Source organism: Phoenix dactylifera, chromosome 8 (assembly GCF_051530095.1).
Source record: "Phoenix dactylifera cultivar Ajwa chromosome 8, Ajwa_hap1_PhDact_Kaust_v1.1, whole genome shotgun sequence".
NCBI lineage: Eukaryota > Viridiplantae > Streptophyta > Magnoliopsida > Arecales > Arecaceae > Phoenix > Phoenix dactylifera.
In genome coordinates this window covers 12105526-12130656 of record NC_143197.1, presented here as the reverse complement: position 1 = coordinate 12130656, position 25131 = coordinate 12105526, and the positions used below count along the sequence as shown (strand labels likewise).

Sequence of the window (25131 nt, the reverse complement as noted above, 5' to 3'; positions counted from 1 at the left end):
TAAAAGATATACAGATATATGGTAGACTATTGACAAGAATATTGCTCTATATTTAACAATTATATATTGCTGGAAGAATGGTGCTGCATGGTACTCAGAACTCTTCGTTTTTGGGGTGGATATACATACATGTTAAGCCATCCTTTTATTATTTTGAAAATCATTTGATAATGCACAGACTTTGAAGCTCATAAATTCTCTTTAGTTGAATTTTGGCATGGATATGAGTTGAAATGGAACTGTGAAAACTTATTTGAGATTTTTTTTTTGTTTACATAAAAATGCATAAGTTTCCAATTCTTCTAACAAGTATTTTAGTGCAAATGCTTGTATGTGATGAAAACAAAACAAAACATGTATTTGGAAGGAAATGAGTTAGGTGCTCTTGGGTGGCAGCATCATATTACGACTGAACCAGCTTCCTATATGGCATGTGACACATAAAACACAGTTTATACCCTAATAAGAGCTCATTGATCAGATGATAAACTAGAAGACAATGCCAACCACAAGGCGTGCATGGATGACTTGAACTGCTTGTTTACTCTTCCTTCACCTCCAAACTCTTCTCAAATGATGAGGCAAATTGAAGTCACAGAACATTGTAGGAGCTATTTGGATTTACTATTTTCATGTGCCTTGAAGTAACATCAAGCACAATACACTTGTTTACTGCAAAAAAGCATCCATTTCGGAAAAACTCTTACAACTCATACCACCTTTGTTTAAGAAACACTACAAGGAATGTAGTTTCTGTTTTCCTTCCTGCTCAGAAAATTCTCTCAGAAGATGCTCCACTTCATCCATCACCCCGAGTTTATGGAACCAGCCCGCCATGACCTGTGATGCTTCTGGGCCAAGCACAACACCATCACCCTCCATCTCCATCAGAAAGGCTAGTGCTCTGTCAAGGATGTTCTCCTTCTCGTAAGCACCCAACATCAAGGCAACACATTTGTCGCTTGGTTTCAGCCCAGCACTCCTCATGTTCTCCAGTACGCTGCGAGCTTTCTCGCTCAGACCTGCCACACAATAAGCATTCACAAGAAGAGCACAGAGTTTACTGTCAGGAACTATTCTTGCAGATTGTATGGTCTCGAACACTCTTTGAGCCCCATCAGCATTGCCAGTGATGGAATAAGCTCTAAGCAATGCCTTGTAAACTTCCCTTCCTGCAAAAATCTCTAGAGCCTCCATTTCTTTTACTAAACTCTCTGCATGTTCTAGCATTCCAGCCCTAATATAGGCCATAATCATTGAGCCATAAGCTCTTTTATCTAAAGGTATGCCAAGCAATTTGATATATTCAAATGCTTCCCTGGCCCGATTAAGGTCTCTGGCCTTGCTGTACATGTGAACTAGGACGGTGAGGGTGACCTGATCGCATGCAAAACCTCTATTTTTCATGGCCTGGAATGAATTCTCAGCATTCTGCAAAAGATTATGCTTTGCATATGTGCCAATCAATTTGGTATAGTCACGCACATTAGCTTCGAAAGAGTCATCCAGTAAGGCATATTCCATTACCTAAGAAAATAAATGATGTTAGGACTAGTATATTTAATAAATTGATACAAGTTCATCTATAAGAAAACACAACGTAGGAGAATAAACTATCCATCAGACTAGTTCTAGTATCATACATGGAAATGCAATTGTATCATGATACAGATACAAAAAAGTCACCTATATAATCATCTGGAATGATGATTACCTTCGACTTTTTCATTTTCTTCTACTGAAAGCATCGTCCAAAAGAAGAATGTACCTCAAATTCAGCCAAGAAATTTAAAACAGGTCCATAATTTAAATTTCAAACTTGACAAGAAAGGATGTGAAATTAACTAATGCAAGAGGAAGGAATATTTGACAGATGGAAGCCATTCCATCAACTGCTAAAGTTTTCTGGATTAATTTTCTCTTGCCATGATATTTTTTATTATGTAGATATACATTATTTATATTGGAAAAAAGATTATATTGATAAAAAAATGGCAACCGGCCAGAAAAGGCCATCTTTATGTAGGTATTTACCATGTTGGAAAACTATTGATACACAATGACTCAAATCAAGACTCTGCTCATACAGGACTCCTTGGCGCCACAAGAGATCTTTGTCAAGCTGTTAATCTTGTAAGCTGGCGTATATGGACCAAATGTCATCAAAGAGTAATCCCATGTTTAGCTGACTTTCCCACTAGGCTCTTAGGTAAGTCGAAAGCCAATAAAATCTGCCAGGCAACTGTTGCCTTGCAGTTTATATTGCATATGCAAATGTACTTCCAACACAACAATAGCAGAGTTTGTTCTTCTTTCCATCATGCCTCTGCTTAATTAATACCCTTACAAAGTGCCTCTTTTGAACGTTAGGACCTGCTCCAATCATTGAACTCATCCATACATCATATACCACATTTGGCCCAGTTCTTTGGTTTGCGTAAGCACATTTGAAGAAGAAAACCAAGTCTTACCAGATAATTATAAAATAATAACCACATCACAGCCATATGATAAAAAAGGATTCTGATTTAAATTGAACAGGTATGGGATATGTATGTGGGATTGTAGATAAATTGTTTATGCTACTATGAATAGATGTACATATATAACTAAATCTATTGTGAATAACTCAATCAGTTACTGTATAATCTGCCTGGATGTTAGATGGCTCATCAAAAACCACATATTTTCTCAGACCTGGTTAACTCAGAAGAAATTTTTATGACAATCCAAAATTTGTTTATGATGCACCTTAGGTGTAACCTAGAGAACGTTTGCCTACCATCCTTGCTAATACTAGGAAATTGCAATACTGTCCAGTACATAAAACAAAAACTGCAAGTAATTACTACAGTAGAGAAAGGAAAACTAAATATGATAGTTTTGTTGAATAAGGAACACAATATGAATTGCTTGGATTCATAAACCAAGCCAAGCAATTTCACAAGCACAAGCACTGAATGATGTAGAATCTGAAATTGTCCTTCTTATCTAAATGGTAGCAATATGCTTGCAAACAAAACTCAAGGGGATCGATCATTTAGCACACATTAGAGCAGAACTATAGAGGAGTATTTATTAAATTGATAAGGAAAGAGATAGCAACACAAACGGGATGAAAAGGTAATGACCTACCTCCATGAACAGCGGATTTTCCATTCTCTTCATTTCTTTGAGAACTGACAACCAGTCAGCTCTCCTGGGCTTCATGACCTTTACCCATGCAGCCAAAAGGAGAGGCAGGTTTTCATCTTGAGGAGAGAAGCATATGATGCGCCTCATGAGGGCCTTGCAGCGTTTAGTCATCTTCGGAGGAAGTTGAGAAATAGCCTGTTTCTGGGCCTCTGTTATGTCAGGTCCTATGTCAGACCACTTGAGTTTTGGTTGTTTTTCACTCTCTTCAACTTCTTCCTGAAGGGAAAGTGTTGCTGACTTAGGAGAAGACATAGGATAATGAAACTTATTGGGAGGCTGTCGGACATATGTACTAGAGAAATTTTTACATGGAAATTGCTGAAAAATTTTGGTGGTGGTATCGGTCAGGATTCTTGGTGGGGGAATGGTGGATAACATGAATGAAGAAAGGCGAAACATAATGATGAACAGGAAACCGATTCAAAATAGTGTATGTACCAAATTAGCTCATTCTATACATGGTCTACAGAGGTGAAACTAAGAGTCAGCAAGTGGAAGCTGAATAGAAGGGAAGAATGGGGAGAACTGATAAAAGTATTGACAAGCGTATTAAGCATCATCTGACTGTTGAAACAGGACAAAGATAGCTAGAGAACTTATCTGTGATTACATCAAAAAAAAAAAGTTAAATTTTCCCTCTTTTGTAGCAATGACCCTGCAAGGAAAAGCAATTGAATGACTCCACATGAAACCTTTGTCATAATATTTTCAAATGGATTAAAAATTAAAAATTATTACAAATAGACAAACTTTAATGATGAATAAACCAAAAGGTTTATCAGAGTAATTTATGTAATACACATATAGACTGATAATTAACATGATAAATATACATTCCCAACCAGAAAAGAAAGAACTATGGAAAACCTAAATACCAAGGCACAGTTTGAAGTGAATGTATCAATTGGTATGCTATAGATACAATTGACGCAGCCAGTTCCTAAGCATTTGTGCATCATTTAAAATTAAATACCAAGACACAGTGATCTTGGTATAATCTAAATTTTCTATTTTTTTTAAAAAAAAGGAAAAAAATAAGAAAATAACTCAATCAGAAGAACACAATAAATTAACATCTCTAGAAGTACAGCATATAAAGCTCAAATTGGAACCAGGATTTGATAGATTACTTCTTTATATGTTGGGGTTCGGCATACAGGCTTCTGAAGCCTAGGGTGGCTCTTAGCTGTTTAATAAATTCTAACAGTCAGCCTTCTCTGCTGAAAAAACCTTCAGAGCTGGAATGGACGTAGAACCAAAGCTGTGCCAGTCAGCTCATACAGGCACCTTCTGGTTGAAACAGATGTATGACTTTTAAGACACTAACTTTTTCTTTCAACTGCTTCTTAAATGTTCAGTTAGTAATCACAATAAAAGATGACTTGTGGTGTGGCGAAGGAATGCTAGCAGACCAAATAAAAGTTCGTCCTCCAACCATATGAGTCATGTTCTATTAAAACAAACATCCACCCAACATGAGCATTCCAAAAACAGATAAATTCAGCCAAGACCCAGATCATCTGAAAAATCTGATCCAGGATTAATGACACTGATGCTGATATCTCAAGCTCGAGTTAAAAGGACAAGTAGGATGCTCGACAATTGAGTTGGTCGGCAACCCAACATGGAGAATGGAGCAAAAGTTATTAGGGCAGTTATAATATAGTATCAAATGTATCTAAAATATATTTCCTACACAAAGTTCGCATCCAAGTAATAGGTGACAGAAGTCAATTTATTAAGCTTCAACATTACAAAATTATTTTTCCTTAACATATGTATAAGAATATCAGAAGCATAAGATATGCGAGAGAAGAAAATATACATCTTAGAATGGAATACATGTGTCATATATAATTATAGTAATGGAATACATGTTTTTTCCTTAATCACATGATTCACAAGCATTTAATCAAACATTATCCTCCCACCACCACCACAAGAATCGACAGCAGTCAACACATATTAACTAGTGTAACTAAAATAGTTCCATCACCTTTCAACTCATAGTCACTTGACCTGTTGACCACCCAAGAAGGGTACTGAGCATCAGAAAACGTGACTCCATTTTATTGGGGTATTTCGTCGAACAAATGGCTCACATTCACAATTTTACGAAACTATTGGAACAATGTGCTCCAAACGGTGACGAGCATCACAAAAATGATGAGGGAACACTATCATTAAGCTTAGATCCAGCTTACAAGTTAATCAAAGGGGTATATTTTATACGAGATTATGCTTGGTTTTATGAGAAGGATGGGAGTACTTGGTTGTGCGTCGGCTCTCCTTCTCCTGGTGTTTGTCGGCAGCCAGCCACCCTGTTTTGCTGCTCCTTCGCCTTGGTTTAGAAGGATACGATCGCGTTGCAAACGCTGCAGAACGGGACGGGAGTTCAAAAGAGGAACGGGGAAGGAATGATCTGAATGACTTCAACGAGACCGATGCATGGTGGACTTCGCGTTCACCATGACAAGATGGGTCGTGCGCTAAAAACTGGGAAAGGCCAAAGCACATCCTTTGGTCAGTGCTCGGATCACTGCGCCGACGTGGCAGTTGGTGATTGGGTGGCTAGAATGGTACCAGTCAACACGTGACACGGTGTATTCTCGTGTACTGCATGAGCCAGGATGATACTGTAAATCTATCATTCGACCGTTTGCAATTACTGAAAAATCTATCAAAGTATTGAAGGTCACCATAAAGCGGAAGCTGTCTCTATTTTTTTTTTTTTTTTTTTTTTTTGCTAAAAACGGGTTTTCATACAAAATGTGTACGAATACACCCAATAAAGTCAAAAAATACTAACTCACGGAGAGCCAGAGGCAGCTCCCCCTCCCCCACCCAAAGGGTATATCCTGAATGATGAGCCGCGAAGGCAGCCACCCAGTCGGCTGCCCCATTGGTTTCTCGAAATACATGCTTGGCCTGAATGGCCACCCCAACCCCACACATCAACCCTATGTCCCGAACCAAGGGGTGGTCTGAGCCCTCACCCCTCAGCCCCTTCTGAATCCAACTGATAACTGTGGCTGAGTCGCCCTCCAAAATAATCGAACCAGCCTGCAAAGCCTGCCTCGCATATCGAGAAGCTGTCTCTATTTCACAAGCAGACATAAGCCACCCATCATGGTCTAAGATGATTGGCCCACCCGTGCCCCAAAGTCTGACAATTTATGATCTGGCTCATTAACCTGACGTGCAAATAGAATCGGATTTGGCACAAATAATTTAGGCCATAAATGGGTTAACTTGTCTAGACCTACTTATTAAATAAGTCGGATTCAGGCTAGACTTTTAACTCATTTTATCCATTTTGACATGTTTAATAAATGGATCAGGTCATGATCCAATCCATTTAATTTATTTAAGATGTGAGTACAAAATATTTGATTATGATACTAATAATTTTGTATTTTTGAAATAGTCAATTTGTTTTATAAGAAGCTCAATGAGTTTGAAAGATTAGAGAAGTATGAAAGAACAAATTTTAAAGTTAAAGAAATATTTGAAGTATTTTGGAAGCTTTTGTAGTAGAGGAGTCGATCCCAAGTGAAGAAGAGTCGACCCCAAAACTCCAGAAGTCGACTCCAGGACTTCAAGAGTCGACCCGAAGATCTTAGTTGTTGACCCCAGGACTTCAAGAGTCGACCTCAGGATTTTGTAACCTATTTAATAATAGATTAGATTTAGATCTAAATTTTTGACTTAGTTAATAAACAAGTCAGGTTCAGGTTGATAAAATTTTTGATCCAACCCCTATTCGACCCGACCCAATTGCCACCCTTACTAAATTTCTGCGCCTAACATTAATGATTAATGCACCATCTCGACACTAGTTGAATCAATAGATGAGTCAACTCATACTAAAAATGGCTTATTTGTTTGGTCTGGTTCTGAATTTTAGCATGTTGAAAAGCAGGAAATAAAATAAAATAAACTGAAAAATAAAAACAAAGGTCTAGTTCTTACCCACTTGACTTGATTAGGAGTGGCAATTTACGAGTCAGCTTGCCAACTTGATCAGCAAATAACCTCTTTTTACCAAGTTTAGGTTTGGCATAAAACGGATATAGATTATAAATGGGTTAACCCGCCGAGACTTATTTATTAAACAGTCTGGGTTAATATTTAAAACTTTAACTTATTTAACCATGTAACTCATTTAACCTAATCTAACCCATTTAATAAACTTATGCGACTAGGGCCCAATTACCTTTTTCATTAAAAGATTAAATTCATATTTAGATTTTTTGACCTATTTAATAAATGGGTGGCATTCATACTAAAGATTTATGATTCGATCTGTATTCCGCTCGCTCAATACCTGACTCGACCCGGCCTGATTGCCACCCCTGGACCCGGCTTAGGTACGGGGCATTAGACTGAAAAATATTATGAAGGAGATAGGTGGAATGCAGTCATTGGAATCCCTTGACCTTTCAATGAACGAACTTAGGGGCACCGGTCCACAGAGTTTTTCATGTTTTCATCTTTTTACTTCTTTAAGCACTTTGAATAGGTCTTATAAAAAATTAATAATTCATCAGGAAGGATTCCAGTAGGCTCTGTCCACTTATCTTGGCAATGCAGATCTTTGTGGCCCCCCAGTTACCAAGAGTTGTTCTTGCGCAAACAATTTTTGGTGGTGGTGATGAAGATGAAGGTGGCTATGAAATGTTTATGATTTAACCTTTGTATGAAATGGGATTTGTGGTTGGGTTTTGGGTGGTATAAGGTATATATCGTGACATATGCTTATTTTGTATGATTAACAAATTTTTAACAGACTATATCTGGACGTGCTGGTAACTCTGGCTAGATTGAAGAAAATGCTTACGGAACTTAAGGTGTGGAGCCAGTTTATATATGCAGCAATGGAAATGGAAGGGTTGGTTCATAAATAACTTATGTTAGGGTTATCATTTTGTAGCACTAATGCGAATTTTATTTATTCTGTTTGAACTCACTGATTAATAAAAGTATCCATGTAGCATTTAATGGGCTTGCGCACAATTTTATCATTGATTGCTTGGTCAAATGTAATACAACTTTTACAATCCTACCACCACAATACAAAAGGTTTAAGCTAATTAATAACTATAGAAACAAATTTATTTTGAAAAAAAGATGTCACATCCCTAATCCGAAATCATAAGCCAGGGCCGCGGCAACTGCCACATACTCATAGAGAACTCTCCCTACAAGCATATAAGGCATTCCAACATAATATCAAATACATCGTAGCAGAGATAATTTAAGTAACTAAAAGCTATAATTTAGTTAATTAACAAATCCAAGTGATAAATAAAATTTAAAAGTCTTATATCAATTAAACCTCAAATAATAATCTTACAAAAATATTATAATAATAATAAATCTAAACTATGTAGATATTGTTGATGTTGCTTCTAATCTCACTCTCATAGTAGGGTCTACATCTGGAACTAAGTATCTGCATATGTAAATAGAAAAGGAATAATGAACTCAACAACCTAGTAAGTAACAAATGCCTCAACTTTTCATATAATAATATAAAATATAATTAACAAATATAAATTACAATGAATTGGTTTAAAAAATATATTCAATCCGTTTCAATCACCAATCCAGTAAAACCAATATTTTTCAAATATTTATAAATATAATTATAAATAGATTCGAAATAAATCGCATTCACTAAGTAGTCTTTAACTATGACTACACTTATGCCATGTGGTTGGGCCAGAAATAAAAACAAAACTGCACTTATACCTTGTGAAGTGGGCCATAATATTGTACTTACACCATACGACATAGGCCAAAATACCATTTATATCCTATGGCAGGGCCAGAAATAAAAATAATGAGCTCAATAATAGTCATTGTGCCAATGATAATTCCTTATTAGTAGAGGCCAGAACATAGTCAGGCTGAAAGTTTAAATCTGATACATATCATATTTCTTTTTATAAAATAATATATAAACCACAATCCAATCAAAATATGCATATAAAATATATGATCATTGAACAATATAATAATAATCTAAAAAAATATTACTTCAAAATTGCATGTCTATTTTTCATTCAAAACAAAAATATCATAAAATTTATAAATCACATATAAATTGATTAATAATTTATTTGATGTTAAAAATAATATTATATGAATAAATCTAGAAAAGGTAGAATATTACTTATCTTCTACAAACAATGAGCAAATAAATCCAATTAGTCTTGAGATTTTTCTTCAAAATCTAATATCCGAAATTGTATTTTATTAAAGTTTAATCATAATCATTTTAAGAATAAAATTCTAAGTTTTGACACCCTCACAATGCTAGCCAAGCTAGAGTTTCCGACATCCCGATTAGACCAATCAAGATGATTTCATCTCATCATGGTCAGCCTAGGGTATAGGTGGTTTATCAGAGATCAAGGTGACCAAATCTAAGAGTGTCTGACAAGGGTCAAGATGGAGACTAGCACGTCGCTCGATGGCCATAGATCAGGATCCTTCAGTAGGATCGATCCAAAATCACTACGAGGAGTTCTTACCGAATTCGACAACCATAGAGAGAGTAGAGAGAGAAAGTCTAGGTAGAGAGAAATAAGAGAGAGAAGAAATAGAAGAAATAGGGCATCATCCTTCTTAGCCAATTTTAGCAATCACCGGTTAGAATCAAGGCTTCAAGGACCTCTGAAGAAGGAGAAAAAGGTAGCTCTAGAGATGTCGGGTCCTTACCTAACTTCTAGTGGCAATTGGCTACAGCCATGGTGCTGGTGATGGCCGACAAGGCAATAACCAGGTAAGAAAATCAAAGAAATCCAATAGCAAGAACTTTGATCAATGTTGAGTTAACTAGTGGGGTGGAAAGGAGGTTGGGAGGAGCTCTAAATAGCGCTCAGACGAGCCTAGGATCCGCCCCAAGGTTGAATTCTATCTAACAAAGTCGAGAGGAAGAAGACTCCCATCGAGAGTCTTTTTCTCTTCTTGCACATGCCAAGCATGTGCGCCCTTTTTTTTCTGGGCCAACTCTTACATCAGGGCTAGTTAAGTGGATCGGGCCTGTTCCTTATTACGATGAGTGTTATGTTCTCTCCCCCTTAAAGAAATTTCATCCCTGAAATTTTTTGTACCTATAATTTTGAAGAGATGGGGAATACTTTTTTGATATCAGGTCATAACATTTTTTCAAATCAAAGTCATTATTTCTAACTAGTTTCAAAATAATTCAATGCACCATGTTTTCACTGCACAACTCTATTCCTAACCCACAAACATAGTAGCATCAAATTTTGATTTCTAAAGTTTCCTATTTATTAACACATGGTTTTCTATATTTCAATCCTTATAAACACTTCTAAAATTTGATAGTTTATAATTTTTTATTTTTAATTTTTTCTCCTCTTCTGATCATACAAATCCTATCTCAATACTTTAATGTACCCTAATGAAAGTTTAGTATATAACTTAGTTTCTTATAGACTTCACAACTTAATATGTCATCTAATAAAGCAGTGGAGAAGGGAAAATTAGTAACACTTGAATCATATAAGAATAAATGTTAGAAGCAGAATAATAGCTATCACCATTGCATCAAAAGCCTGCTCATCCTATTGTGTGAGAGCATAGACCCTTCTTTGGTATGGGGCTGCTAACTTTTATCCTTATTTTGTTGAGCTGTCTGAACGGACTGATTTTCATTTCTTTACGAATATGCAGCAATTCTATGGCCCATCTTGCCACATCTAAAAAAAAGGCACTAGTGATCCAATGGAAATCCCTGTCAATGTGAGCTTTGCCACACCTGAAACACTTTGACGCCATCCATTGTCCAAGAATTATTACTTGCTAATCTCTTGTTTGAACTTCCGATATTTCTATTACTCTATCCTTCAGATTCATTGAACGTATTTCTTTTTTTTAATTTCTTTTCTTCTTTGTCATTGACTTCCCTTTCAATTATTAATATTTTATTCACCATAGTTCCATAGGTAGTTAACTCATAAAGTACTACTTGTTTTCTAATTTCAGTCTTCAGTCACATCTCAAATTTATGCACTTGATTTATCTCATCCTAAACCAACCTTGGAACAAAATTAGTCATCTTTGTAAATTTAACCACATATTCCGCAACCGTCATATTTCTTTATTTTAGGTGAATAAATTTCTGCTCTTTTTGCTTCCTCATACTTCAGGGGAACTAGTTATCATAAAATACTCCTCGAAATCTTTTACAAGTAAGTCATTTTCTATCTTGTTCATATTTATGTTCTAGCATCCACCACTAGTTAAATATCCCACCCTTTAACATGTACGATGCATAAAGGATTTTTCAACACCACGTTTTCTCTGAACAACAAACGTTTTCTCCAAACAACAAACGTTTTCTCCATCTCCATAAGCCAATTTTCAGCTTTCAAAGGTTATGTAGTCCTCTTGAAAGCTGGTGGAGTCAATTTCTTAAACACTGCAATGTTACTTCATTGCTCCTACTACTCTCCACGTCCTTGTTGTGGCTATGATTGTCTCTATTGTTGCATTTGCTGCTGTTGTAACCATTGTTATTGTAATTGCTGTATATTTGCATTAATCTAACTAATTATATTAGGTTTTAGCTGCTCTGTCTAATGGCTTCTAGTAGAAATGACTCTCTCCTATTGAGAAGTTCTGCCAACTTGCTAGGCAATACCACCAACCTGCCAGTTTGATGTCCCTCTAGCAATATTTTTTATCATCCTTTTCATCCAACGTAGAGGCATCTTAATCTATATCCATTATACAACAGCATACTTTTAATAAGCTTATCAATTAATTCACAATCATCATAAACTAACGTCACAATGTCCCTAGTGTCTACCCACCAACACTCATCATATGTCCGATTCTATGACTTATGATTTATTCACTTATGCTATGATATCATATTTATTGTCATGCGCCCAACCTAAAATTGTAAGACAAAATTATAACAACCACCGCATACTTATAGAAAACTCTCTTCGCAAGTTTACAAAGCATTCCAACATGATATCAAATGCATTGCAGTAAAGATAATTTAGATAACTAAAGGATATAATGTATTTAATTAACTAATCCAACTGATAAATAAAATTTAAAAGTCTTACATCAATTAAACCTCAAATAATAACTCTATAAAAATTATAATAATAATAAATCTAAACTATATATACATTGCCGAATGCTTCTAGTCACACTCCTATAGTAGAATCCATATGTAGAACTAAGTATCTGCATATGTAAATAAAAGAAGAAATAATGAGCTCGATAGCCCAGTTAGTAATGGATATCTTAACTAGATATTTCATGCAATAACATAAAATATAATGGTCGAATATAAATTACAATGAATCGGTGTGAAGATATGATCAATTTTGTTTCAAGCATAAATCTAGTAAAACTAATATTTTCATATATTCATATACATAATCATAAATCTAATTCGAAACAAATCACATTCAACTCAACATCCTTTAATTATAATCATGCTTATACCATATGGTTGGGCCAGAAACAGTAACAAAACTGTACTTATATCTTATAGAGTGGATCAGAATACTGAACATATATCCTACAGTGTGGGTCAAAATACCATATTTATACCCTATGGTGCAGCTAAACAATGAGCTCAAGAATAGTCAGAGAGCCAATGCATAACTTTCAATTGGTAGGATCAGTTAAGCTGAGAGTTCAAATCTGATACATATCATATAAACCATAACCCAATCACAACATTTATATACGATATAAGATCATTAAATAATATAAATAATTCAAAAAATATTACTTCAAAATTGCATATCTATTTTCCATTCAAAACAAAATCTTATAAAATTCATAAATCATATATAAATTGATTAACTATTAATTTAATATAAAAATAATATTATATGAATAAAAAATCTAGAAAAGACAAAATATTACTTACCTTGTATGAACAATGAGTAGACAAATTAAACTAATCTTGAGATTCTCCTTTAGAACCTAATATCTAAAATTGTATTTTTATTAAAATTTAATCATGATTATTTTAAGAATATAGTTTATTAAAAATAAATAAAAATAATTAAAAAATAGTGTATATATTGAAAATATATTATTTTCTAAGTAGCAGATAATTAATATTTTAGAGATGGCATATTTTCTCAGAAAAAAAGGTACCCATGCATTGCGCTGGTTATATGCTAATATAAATCTAAAATGAAGGCTCAACTTATACAAAGTTCTTTATCCACCATGTAGTTCTTGTATTCACGAAAAAAAGGTATCCAGGCATTCCAATTCTCTATCGAAGCACCCAACAGGTTGCATGGGGATTGGTTCACAAGTGAGTAATCCAGCAGATAAGGGATTAACAATATGATGGTACATTAACAAAGGATGAGCATACTTTTTCTGGCATACTCGATCAAATGATCCAGACCGTAATATTAAGAAAATCAAATAAGCTCATTGCATGGGTTGTATGCTAGTTATCATTTAAAATCATGATCTTGGCACTGGGGTGAATGAAAAAGTTTTTTTCTAGTTTAAAGTGAGGAGTTTTTGGATGTAGACAGATGTTGCAGATCATCTAGTGTGTATGCCCATTTTGGATTGACAAATAATCGGAATCAAGTAGATAGAAGAATATAAGACCAAGAATCTTTCCTATTTGCCATCGAATCTTGATTTAGGAGTTTTTACTAACTAGATCCCTTTCTGCCACGTCGTGGTGCGGTAAAGATGCTTGCTAGGGCAAAGAAAGCGCTGCGAGCCAAACACCGCGGCTCCTCGTCCTCCCGTCGCCCTCGAACCCCAGAACGACGTCGACCTCGAAAGGCCGCCATCCCCTTCCTCGCCGAGCTCAAATCCATCTCCGACCCCGCCGCCGCCCTCCGCCACCTCCTCTCCGCCTCCCCCCGCTTCCACGACTACCCGGCCTGCGCCGCCCTCGTCTACCGCCTCGCCCGCGCCCGCCTCTTCTCCCACCTCGACTCCCTCCTCCATTTCCTCCGATCCCAACAAATCCCCTGCAAAGAACCCCTCTTCAACTCCCTCATCCACCATTTCGGTAGAGCCCGCCTCCCCGACCGAGCCCTCCGCCTCTTCCTAGACCTCCCCTCCTTCAACTGCCCCTCCGCCCCCTCCCTCCAGACCTTCAATTTCCTTCTCAATTCCCTCGTCGATAATGACCGCCTCGAAGATGCCCGGGGATTGCTCGACCGGTGCTCCCACTTCTACGTATGCCCGAATACCGTCTCTTACAACATAATTCTCAAGGGTAGCTGCTGCGAAAAGGATGGACTCCAAGAAGCCCGTCGAGTGTTCGACGAAATGGTCAAGAGAGGGGTGAGACCGTCGGTTGTCACTTACAATATACTCATTGGGTTTCTGACCAGGTATGGGGACGTGAACATGGGTTTGAGATTGAAAGAGGAGATGAGTGAGAAGGGGATGCACGCGAATGCGGTCACCTATGCATTGCTCATGGAAGGATTGTGCTTGGAGGGGAAGTATGATGCTGCGAAGAAGATGATGCTCGACATGGAGTACCAGGGTTGCAAGACTAAGGTCGTGAATTATGGGGTTTTGATGAGCGATCGCACAAGGAGAGGAGATTTCCAAGGAGTAGAAGAGTTGCTCGCCGAGATGAAGAGGAGGAAGATCAAACCGGACGTTGCGATCTATAACATTTCGATCGGCTACTTGTGTGTCGAAGGGAGAGTCGATGAGGCTTATAAGGTATTGGTGGACATGCAGATGAAAGGATGCGAGCCCGGTGCGGCGACGTATCGGATGATGCTTGATGGGTTTTGTAGGGTGAAGGAGTTCGAGAAGGCGCTGCGAGTTCTAAGCGCGATGCTGGCGAGCAGGCATTGCCCGAGGGCGCAGAGCTTCAGGTGCTTGGTAATGGGGCTCTGCGAGGGTGGGAGGGTGGAGGATGTTTGTTTTGTTTTGGAGGAGATGGGGAAGAGGAAGGTGGGGTTGGATGGGGAAGGATGGTGTGTTTTGGTTGAGGCTGTCTGTGGGAGCCGTGGGAGTGGGAAAGAGCTTTTAAATGAGTTAACCTGTGAAAAGTTTGTGCAGAACTGGGAGGGAGAAGTGTAGGTATATATTTATAGACTTTGAATTATCTTTGATCTTTTTTGATTGTTTAGAAGATCTTTTCTCTAGGATTATATGACTAGCCTAGTATTAATTTTGACTGCTTTATTAATTTATGAATGCCCACAGAGCATCTGATGAGAATGAATACATATATAGATTCCTTTCCTCCGCTTCTCCTCCCAACTCCTCTCCTCAGGTCAATGCTGCCTTCTCTGGCCTCTTGGTAGGCCGCCGGCAACGATTCCCTTCTCGCCTTGAGCTACCTACCTGTTTTTGGATCTTTGACAGCAGAACTGCTATAAAATTTTTATCCTACTGGGTTTGGGTTGTATCTTCTGTACGAAAGAATGAATGATCTTTCTCTTCTCAAAGTACTCCAATTTTTTTTTCATCCACCTTTATAGATCTTGAAATGGCCATTGCATGATCCAATGGGTTGACATTACGAAAGAAGATAAATCATTCATTCGAGTTGCAATCATCCTGTCCGGCTCTCCTGAATATTGTTTTTGCTCAAATGAGAATTAAGTATTTTTGATTTGTTTAACTCCAGACACAGAAGTAGTTGCCACTCTTATCATCAGTTATAGGATCAATTATCTCCATATAATTCAACATTGATTGTTTATAGTTGTATGGAATGCTAGCACAGATGGCATCACTTGCACCACTATATTTGTTGAGACTAGGAGAGGCTAATTTTCATCAGATACCCTATATTCCCATTACCTCTTGGACCTGAAATCCAAATTGAATACCCCCAACCCCAATCCAAGTGCTTGGCAGGGTTTCTAAAACCTTGATATCTTACTATCTCAGTCAGTGCCCGATATTGACTATTGAGATTAACCGAGTTATCGGTTTCTATCTGCTGCAGTGAAAAAAAAATGAACCACCAAGATATTCTAGGATTTTGCTGAGGTGAAATTTCATCAACTATAACACAGAGTTTCCGAAGCTCGTAAAATAGAATAAAATAACAGAGCCAAAATGTCCTTTCAAATGAAGTCTCTGCTAAGCCCCTTGAGGCTTAGACAGACAATCTCATAATATTTTTCAAAGCAAAGCCTCAAAAAAGAACCAAACGACACTACAAGGTCTTATTACCCTGAGAACATAACAATCTAATAACCTTACTTCGCCCGAATTAAATGGTTGAGACACGCCTAGATTTTGTTGAAGGCCACAATGTCACAGCTCTGAACAAATTCATTACAAGGCTCGACCGTGAGACGCTCCTCGATAAGGTCATCAATTGATACAAGGTCATCTACAATGGTCAACATGATCTGCAGCTTCTTAATACCATAGCCCACAGGCACAAGCTTTGCTGCAATTAATTAGTACCAACGGTCAGTTTATAGTTTTTTTAAAAAAAGTAAAGGCACAAAGCATGATACTACTAAAAATGTTAACAAGAAAATTAGACTCACATGCTCCCCAAAAGAGGCCTGGCATCTCAATGCTGCGAACAGCCTCCTCCAGCTTCTTCATGTCAGTTTCATCATCCCAAGGTTTGATATCCAGAAGGACAGATGACTTTCCACCTGAGGACAAAAATCAAATGAGCAGCTTAGCCAATTTTACTTAGCAACTTATGATAATCATGATAGTAAATACTATAACATAATATGGCTGAAAAAAAAAGTTGAATATTTAAGTGACTCGTCTTCCTTGATGATACCAAGCTCAGAAGAGCTTACTTTCTTTCTTCTTGGACGAGGCTTTAACAGCCGCCTCCCGCTCCTCAGCAGCCTTCTTCTCCTCCTCTGTCTCATCACCGAAGAGATCTAGATCATCATCATTCTCTGAGGTCTTCACAGAGCAAATGAAACATTTTTTCAGTTGAAGATTGAAAGGTGAGGCATTTACAACGTAAGCACGATATATTAAGCTGACTGGTAGAATGACTAAAAGGGCCAATATTCCACAGTGAAAAACATTAGGTTATAAGAAGATGAAACAAACCAATGCAAAGAAAGCTGTAGTTTGATGAGTAGATTGTAATATAAGCCATTGAGGCACCCAACTCACCACTCTGGATGTTAAAGAGTGAATGAACCCACATGGTTTAAAATAATGGCCATTATAATGTTTCAGAGGGGTCTTTACATTATATGTAAAAAAAATGATACTTCAAACAAGAGCTGTTATATGACTATTGTAATAGTGGCTATTATGTAACAGAAATAATGGTTGTTATTCAATTCTTTAACTGTTCATTAAATAAAATAACATTTTTTAAATTCAAATCTTTTTAAGTTGGAAAAATATTCAGTTAAACAGACAAAATATGTTTCCTTCTTCAAGAGTTGATTGTCGAGCAAATAACCACTATTATTTCCTTTATCAACCATTACTTTATGTTGTTCTGGCAGACATCAGTAGTTATAACTGAAAAAAAATAATTGTTCAAAAGTGTTGTGGAGCAAATAACTATGTTATTGCCCTTACTTGATAAATAAATCCTCTTGTAATGGCAGATAACAGTTGTTCTAACTGTTATTGTTTTAAGCCCAAATTATCTCAATCTGGATACTTTTTGTCAAATAATGGTCACTATAACCATTGTAATGGTATAAAATGGTTTTGGTGGGGGGGCCATTGTAACAAAAATATGCTGTTGCTGAAACCATTATGGAAACATTTTAGACCAGTATTAAATCAAGATGATAATTCAGATGCACAACTTGGAACTCTTGGTATCAAGACAGCAATGACTTGTCTCTGTAGAAAGCAATAATAACATATGTTTATATGATTCTCAGTGACATTTGAAAGCGGGAAAAAATTTGAAGAAAAGAAAGAAAGAATATCAGAACAAACATCATCTCCACATCCACACACCTACTTAAGAAACAAGAGATAGGAAATGAATAAAATAGGAGGGAAAATACCTTTGCAGCCTCTGTTGCAGGGGCAGCAGCTGAGGGTGCAGCTTGGCCTGCGATTTTGACTCCAACAGCTTCACCAGGAAATCTGACATCACAAACAGTGAATTGTCACAATAAAGGGTACAAGAGAGAGCAGAGAAAAAAAAATGGAAAACACAATATTCAAGAATAAGAAGCATTTTGATAGAATAACAAGTAAAAAAATACCGATATGCAAGTCTATATCAGTGGAGAAATACAAGAAAACATGCTCATCATAATTTTAAAGAAGAATCAGGTAAATGCACGGTCACTAGGAAACTCATTTTTGAAGCCAAACTTGTGTCCTATTTCCAAAACGAAAGTTTGAATGCTCAAAACTGGAGATATACCTATAACTGATTAATTTCTTAAAAACATGCCAGGCATTTCTAATATAAAATCTAAATTATGCAAGCTATAGTTAACCTATTATTACCATATGCAAATACCAATAGACAAATATCCTTGGACCTCTGCGAAATGCAAAGACTGATATAATCTCAAGCTTCTTGATATACTTGCGGTAAGTAACAAATTTCTTGTACCAAAAACATCTAAAATTTAAAACAATTCACAACTCTACTATAAATTTATCTCCATATATGTCCTTGCAAATGTTGATTAAAGGTAAAAAAAAAAGATTCACAAAGAAAAGAAATAGCAAAGGGCAACTTTTACATGAAGAATCATGTATAATTAATTGCCACAAAGCAAAGCTGCCTAAGGAGCCAATTGGACTTGTGCTATCCTACAATTTGGCACTTGGACTTCGTGCAGCCCATCTCATAACTTGTACTGATTAATTCTCTAACGCCATGAACTTTGCAGACCATTCCTAGAATTAATAAATATGCATAGTACAACTGGACCCTGTTTGGTATGGGGATTCATCGGAGCAAATCCTTTTACCCACTTTTTCCTTCCGCAGCCATTTTTGTTCCAGGACTGAAGGCATTTTAAGGGGAGTTAACGGGGAATTTATATATAAAAAAAAGGCAAATTTTTACTCACTTACTCCAGTTTGCCTAGATAGAACTATGATAGGATTATTTGTTGTATACAAAGATATAGGCCACAGCTACAGTCACTCAAAAGGGAAGAGAGGAACCAAGACTAAAAGAAAACCATTCACTCATCTTAAATATCTAGGAAATGGCTTCGCCCATACAATACATAGGACACAACCATTTAAATTTGTAAACCCTTAAACTAAAACATTGATTTAAAGAGAAGAAAGGAACCAAGACTTAACTGAAACGATTAATTCATGTTTATTACCTAAAAAATGGCATATAACTGTCTTAATGAACTCCAAGATGTGCCGCATGAGGGCAGCCCAAAATTGCATATAACTGGCTTAATGAACTCCCAGCTCATAAGTTATGACCCCTGAAACCTTTGATCATGCTTAAGGCATGTTTAGTGTTGTGTCTACTTTAGAAAAGAGAGGCTCGGAGCTACGATTTACAGCTTCTCCCAAGACCGCTCTTTTGCTTTTTTTCATCTTGGAGCAGTTTTTAGATGATGTCACCAAACACCTATTTGTTTAATAATGTGCTTTTTTTTGCTTTAAAAGTCACAAAAGGTACCTTTTTAAAAGCAATAATAAACTCTTAATATTTGGAGTACCATAGGTCCCAATGTCGAAACAAGAAAAGTGACTGACCCATTTCATACAGTCTAGAGGCATTGAAATCTTTGGTGAAACCTAGTCCAACATGAACTAGTATGGACATTCAAAAAATCCTGGATACCCTCAAATACATAATAATGTTGTCGAGTTTTGTTTATGCAATCACATGAAATTGGTCTGAAGTTTAAATTCAAGTGGACTGTTTCAATTCACGCATGTTATTTATCAACCTAAGTAATTAAAATAAATAAAGTCTCTATAATTTTCTGAAGAAGGAATTGAGATGATTCTTTCTCAGTAAAATAGTGATACAGTTGGTCATCACAAAGAATCAACAGGGATTTCATATTACCAATGTGAAGAACTCCAATTTTAGTTGCATGCTGCAAGAGCTTCATGAAAGCAATGTGGGTTAATAGGGTAGTCTAATGAGCAAGGACATGGTCATTAAACATCATTAGAAAATTTTGTGAAACAGAAATTTATCCCTACTGATTGAATAGAGTATTTAGCTCAGCAGCCAGAAAGGAATGCAAAAGATCTTATAAGAGAAAAAAAATGTATGAAATAAAAATTAAAAAAAATGCTGCATGAACAAAGCATGAAAAGGATATGTTAGAAATCACTGCTGAGCATACTCACTGAATTACTGTTTTTTTCCTGGAAGTCAGAGGCAAGTCAAAACATGATGTCAAGTTGTATACCTTATGCAAGAATACTAATAAAAAGATCTCACAAAAAGAATGGAGAGGAAAGTAAGGTAAACATGATACAAAACCAAGCAAAACAAAATAATGGAACCCAGGAAACCGATCTATGGTACTTCTAAAGGAAGCTAGTCTGATGATTATCCAATTGACGCCTCCAAGTCCTAGATACAATAACCTGAGCGCCTATACTAGCCAACTGCCAACGTAATCAATGTAATTACAACACGTCACCAAACACTATAAACAATTAATCAGCATAGCGTTAGAACATATATGAAAAAAAAACAAAGCTAATACCTGCCACTATTCGAGTATAAGCGACAATTCCAAAATACATGAAAGCATTCAGCACAATTCAGAGCTTCAAAGCTAAAAAGCCGACAACTTTAAACAAAATTAAAGTTGCAACAGCATCTAACCCACCAACCTTGGAGCAATAATCGAAGACACGCTCTCGCACCAACGGCACACATTCGGAAACTCCCCTCCTGGCTTTGATACTGCTGCAAAGACTTTGATATCATCTCTACTAATTTGATCTCTGAAAAACCAAACAAATCTATGAAAAATGCAACCTTTACACCAAGCATCTTGCGAATCAGGTACATTAAAAAACATCGACAAATTTATGCAAAGAAAAAAAAAGATCTAATGGATCCAGATCGTCAAAAAAGATTATATTTTTGCAGCTTAAACCCGACAATCGAAGTCACAGAAGAGAAACGAAACGAATAATAGAATCCAATTTGAACCTAAATATAGGAAACAGAGAAAGGAAGATGATAGGAGGAGGAGGAGTGGAATTTACCCAGAGATGTAGGTCTTGCCGGAGAGAAATTCTTCGAGAGTTTTGAGGCCAGTTTCGGTGTGGAGATCGGAGAAGGAGACCGCCATTGGAGACGATGCAGATGGAGCGAGAGGAGGGCGGCAGCAAAGTAGAAACCCTGGGACGGAAGCAAAAACCCTAGAACTGGAAAAGAGGAAGAGGGTAGCTGAAGGAAAGGGATTTATATAATAAAATAAGGGAATATTCTAAGGAAATATTGTGGCTTTTAGTTATCATCGGGTGCATGAAATGGACGGCTGATAACCGTGTGGTATTGGATCATGATTCACTATTACCCGGCATGTCTTTATTTTTTTAATTTATTTTTATTTTTCTTTACTAAAGCGGGTGGATCAAACCTGACGAGTACTGATATACCCAATAAAATCAAAAAATAAAATACCTCGGAGTGCCGGAGCAACTTTCCATCACCAGCCTACAAGGTACTATCGGAGTGGCTGGCTACATAACTAGCCACCCAGTTCGCAACTCCATTAGCTTCACGGAAACATGCTTAGCCTGAAAGGCCCCTCCGTTCCTCACCATTGCCCAGATATCTCAGAGCAAAGGGTGGACACAACCATTACCCCTCGGGCCCCTCGGATCCAACTAATAACCGTGGCCGAGTCCCCCTCCAAGACAATAGAACTGGCCCGTAAAACACACCAGGCGTGACGCAAACCCGCCCAAGCAGCCCTCAACTCCGCACCCGGAACCAAATGTCGAAGAGTTGACTGCCCCCTGCAGGCACAACCCTGGCAGACGGGTCCCGAATAATAAAACCCGCACCACCCTGCGTACCTCCGTCCAAGACGTCCCCATCGAAGTTGACCTTGAGGAAACTCGGAGGGGGGCTCCCAGGTGAAAAACACTGAACGGGATGCTGCCGAAACAAAATGGGAACCCCAAATATCCCGAGCTGTCAAGGTTCCTTCGACGGGTAAGATGTGACTGAGTTCTGCCCCCTGCACACGGGCACTCTCCACCACACGTCTCGGCGACATCCTATGTTCGCCAAAGATATGAGCGTTCCTAGCCAGCCAAATTTGGTAGGACGTGCAAATCACTTAGACCGCCTCCTGGCGAAGCACTGGGGACTTCAAACATCGGCGCATGGCCTGTAAAAACTGGTCCCTCCAGCCTCAGACCTCCTGCAGGATCCCTGCCAGTCGCCAAGTCTCCCTAGCCCATGTGCACTAAAATAAGGCATGGTCCACCATCTCATCCACACCACAATCTCTACATACCGAGAGAATCCTCAGTTCTCGTCCGCTAAGAACTGTTCTCGTTGGAAGACAGTCCCAGACCACCTTCCAGAGAAACAGGGCTACCCTCGGGTGGAGTCCCAAGCGCCAGATCCAGGTACAGTCGGCCCAGGCTCATACTGTCGCCGGAGAATGGGGAAGAGGTCGCCCACCCTGACACTGGTCCTGGTAGAGGTGCCCCAAACCCGCATGTCAGGACCTGCACACCCAAATAACGGGAGGGATCGGACCCTCTCCACCAGATGCCCCCCAAAAGGCTGAACCAACCTAGTCTCGTCCCATGCAGCCCCTCAGGGACAAGGAGGTCACAGACCCGCAGCCTCGACACTGACCATACTCGGCCAATGCCGCAAGGGGAGGGCATCTACCCAAGAGTCCCCAGCCATATCAATACTACGCCTATCGCCTATTAGCCATCTAGTGTGCACCAAAGCAGTAGGCAGGTACCTCGCAATTTCTCGCCATAGGAAGGAAACTCTCCGCCCTCGTGCCAGTGCCTCAGAGCCCAACCTCTCATAGCGGGCTTCCATGGTTCGGCTCTAGATCCCCTACAGCTCCAAAAAGAATCGGGCTGCATGCCAGGCAATGAGCACCTCCCGTCTCTCCAGGAGAGATAGAACCCTGAGGCCACCCTCACTGAATAAGAGGCAAATGCTCTCCCATGCCACCAAGTGGACCCCTCGACCATCTCCATACGAGCCCTATAGAAAGCCTGAAGTGGCCGCTCAATCTTCAGTAGCATTGTCCTTGGCATCATCATGTTTGTCATAAAACAGATAGGCATGGAGCCAAGTACAATCTGATCAACGTCAATCTACCCATCATAAATAGAGACGTTGTCCGCCATCCCTCCAGCCTGCTCTGGACCCGTTGCACCAACTCGACGCACTCAGATACCCGTAGTCTCCTACCTGTGATCAGTACACCCAAGTAGCTCCAGGTCCCGTCCTGCTCTGGCATCCCAGAATCCTCCGGATCCCCTGTTGAACCTCTGCCATTGTGCTAGGGCTGAAGGAGATGGTGGACTTCTGGACATTCACTCTCTGCCCCGATGTAGCGCAGTAGTCGGCCAACACCTTCTTGAGGGCCCGTGCATCCTCTACTCGCGCCCTCGTCAAGAGGAGGCAGTTATCGGCAAAAAGTAAGTGAGATATCAGCTGGGCCCTTGGAGTTGGGACGTAAGCCTCCAGCTCCCCGGCGACGCATGCAGCCCGTAGTGCCCGAGATAAGACATCAGAGCAAATGATAAACAAGTATGGAGATAAAGGACATCCCTGCCGAAGCCCCATGGTGGATCTGAAAAAGGGGGACAGTGTGCCATTGACGAGAATAGAAAACCTCAGTCCTCGAACACACTCCAACACCCAATCAATCCAGATCTCGTGGAAGCCAAGACTCTCCAAGTCTCGCCTAAGGAAGCTCCACCGGATTCTGCCATAAGCTCGTTCTATGTCCAGCGTGACAGCCATTAGGCTTCGCCACATCGAGGCTCGCTGAAAATCCCACATCATCTCTTGGGCTAACATTGAAGAAAAAATATCCCGCAAAATCCGATAAAATCGGATGCCAGGTCAGAAAATCAGTTTTAAAATTTTATCTATTTATTTATAACAGGTATAAATAAATAACATAACTATATTATGTTTACCATACCTCGATCCCGCAGCGGAAGATGGTCAAGGTACTCAGGAACAGAATCTGGTACAGGGCCAAGTGTTGGATCAGATACTGGATCAGATGCTAGATCTGGTATTGGATCGGGAACTGGATCTGGTGCCGGACCTGGTACTGATGGATCTGGTGCTATGCGAGGCCCGGATGTACGGATCCTCTACTTCACACGCACGCCAAGAAATGCAGGAAGGTAGGATGATGTCTGTATAGTGCAAAAACCCTTTTGCAAATAAACCCCTGGAAGAAAAGAATTTCAAAAATTCTTTCTTCCCTTTTTCTTTTCCTTTCTTTTCCTCTTTCTTCCCGTTTCCTTTTCCTCTCTTTTCAAGCTACTCAAAAGATCATGAATCTCCCCTCTCCCCAGATAAAATCTCTAGCAAAGAATGAAGAAAAAGCTAGCCTATTTATAGGAAAAGACAAGGCTGAACCAGGGAAGAGAAAACGCCAAAAGTGAAGAGTGAACGCCAAACGTTTCATGATTTTATTGAATTTTTTGAACCGTTTGATTTCAATTAAATCAGTCCTATATTAAAGAGGTTTCAAAACGGAAGAGACACGTCTCTTCGGATCTTCAAATGGTAGCCGAAAGAGGGAAGATCAAGCGGCCTTCGATGTGTTCGGAAGAAGAAGAAGAATGCGGTCCACGGGAGAAAGTTTGCAGAAAATTGGTCCATGGACCGAGGAAGAAACCAGAACGTGTCATTCAAATAGAGGGGCAAACTAGTAAATGGGTTAATTCAAATGGGCTGAATCAAATGGGCTTGGGTCCATTATTGATTCTAAACCAAATTGAAGACCAATTTGAAAGATTTTGGAT

General features: G+C 38.5%; 3 protein-coding genes across 3 annotated transcripts; 1 reads left to right on the top strand and 2 right to left on the bottom strand.

Moving 5' to 3' along the window:
• Window positions 1-586: 586 nt before the first annotated feature.
• Window positions 587-5686, bottom strand: LOC103722851 (Tetratricopeptide repeat (TPR)-like superfamily protein). Its single transcript, XM_026799870.4, has 3 exons — window positions 5465-5686; window positions 3136-3850; window positions 587-1527 (listed from the first exon to the last, which is right to left on the bottom strand). Exons 2-3 carry the CDS (start codon window positions 3592-3594, stop codon window positions 736-738), a joined length of 1251 nt encoding a protein of 416 aa, XP_026655671.3. The 5' UTR covers window positions 3595-3850; window positions 5465-5686; the 3' UTR covers window positions 587-735.
• Window positions 5687-13875: 8189 nt separating this feature from the next.
• LOC120105964 (Tetratricopeptide repeat (TPR)-like superfamily protein) lies at window positions 13876-15408 on the top strand. Its single transcript, XM_039118755.3, has one exon. It carries the CDS (start codon window positions 13927-13929, stop codon window positions 15289-15291), a length of 1365 nt encoding a protein of 454 aa, XP_038974683.3. The 5' UTR covers window positions 13876-13926; the 3' UTR covers window positions 15292-15408.
• An 832-nt stretch (window positions 15409-16240) lies between these two features.
• LOC103722852 (elongation factor 1-beta 2-like) lies at window positions 16241-21547 on the bottom strand. Its single transcript, XM_008813550.5, has 6 exons — window positions 21358-21547; window positions 20977-21090; window positions 18189-18270; window positions 16995-17106; window positions 16725-16838; window positions 16241-16621 (listed from the first exon to the last, which is right to left on the bottom strand). Exons 1-6 carry the CDS (start codon window positions 21441-21443, stop codon window positions 16458-16460), a joined length of 672 nt encoding a protein of 223 aa, XP_008811772.3. The 5' UTR covers window positions 21444-21547; the 3' UTR covers window positions 16241-16457.
• Between the last annotated feature and the right edge of the window lie 3584 nt (window positions 21548-25131).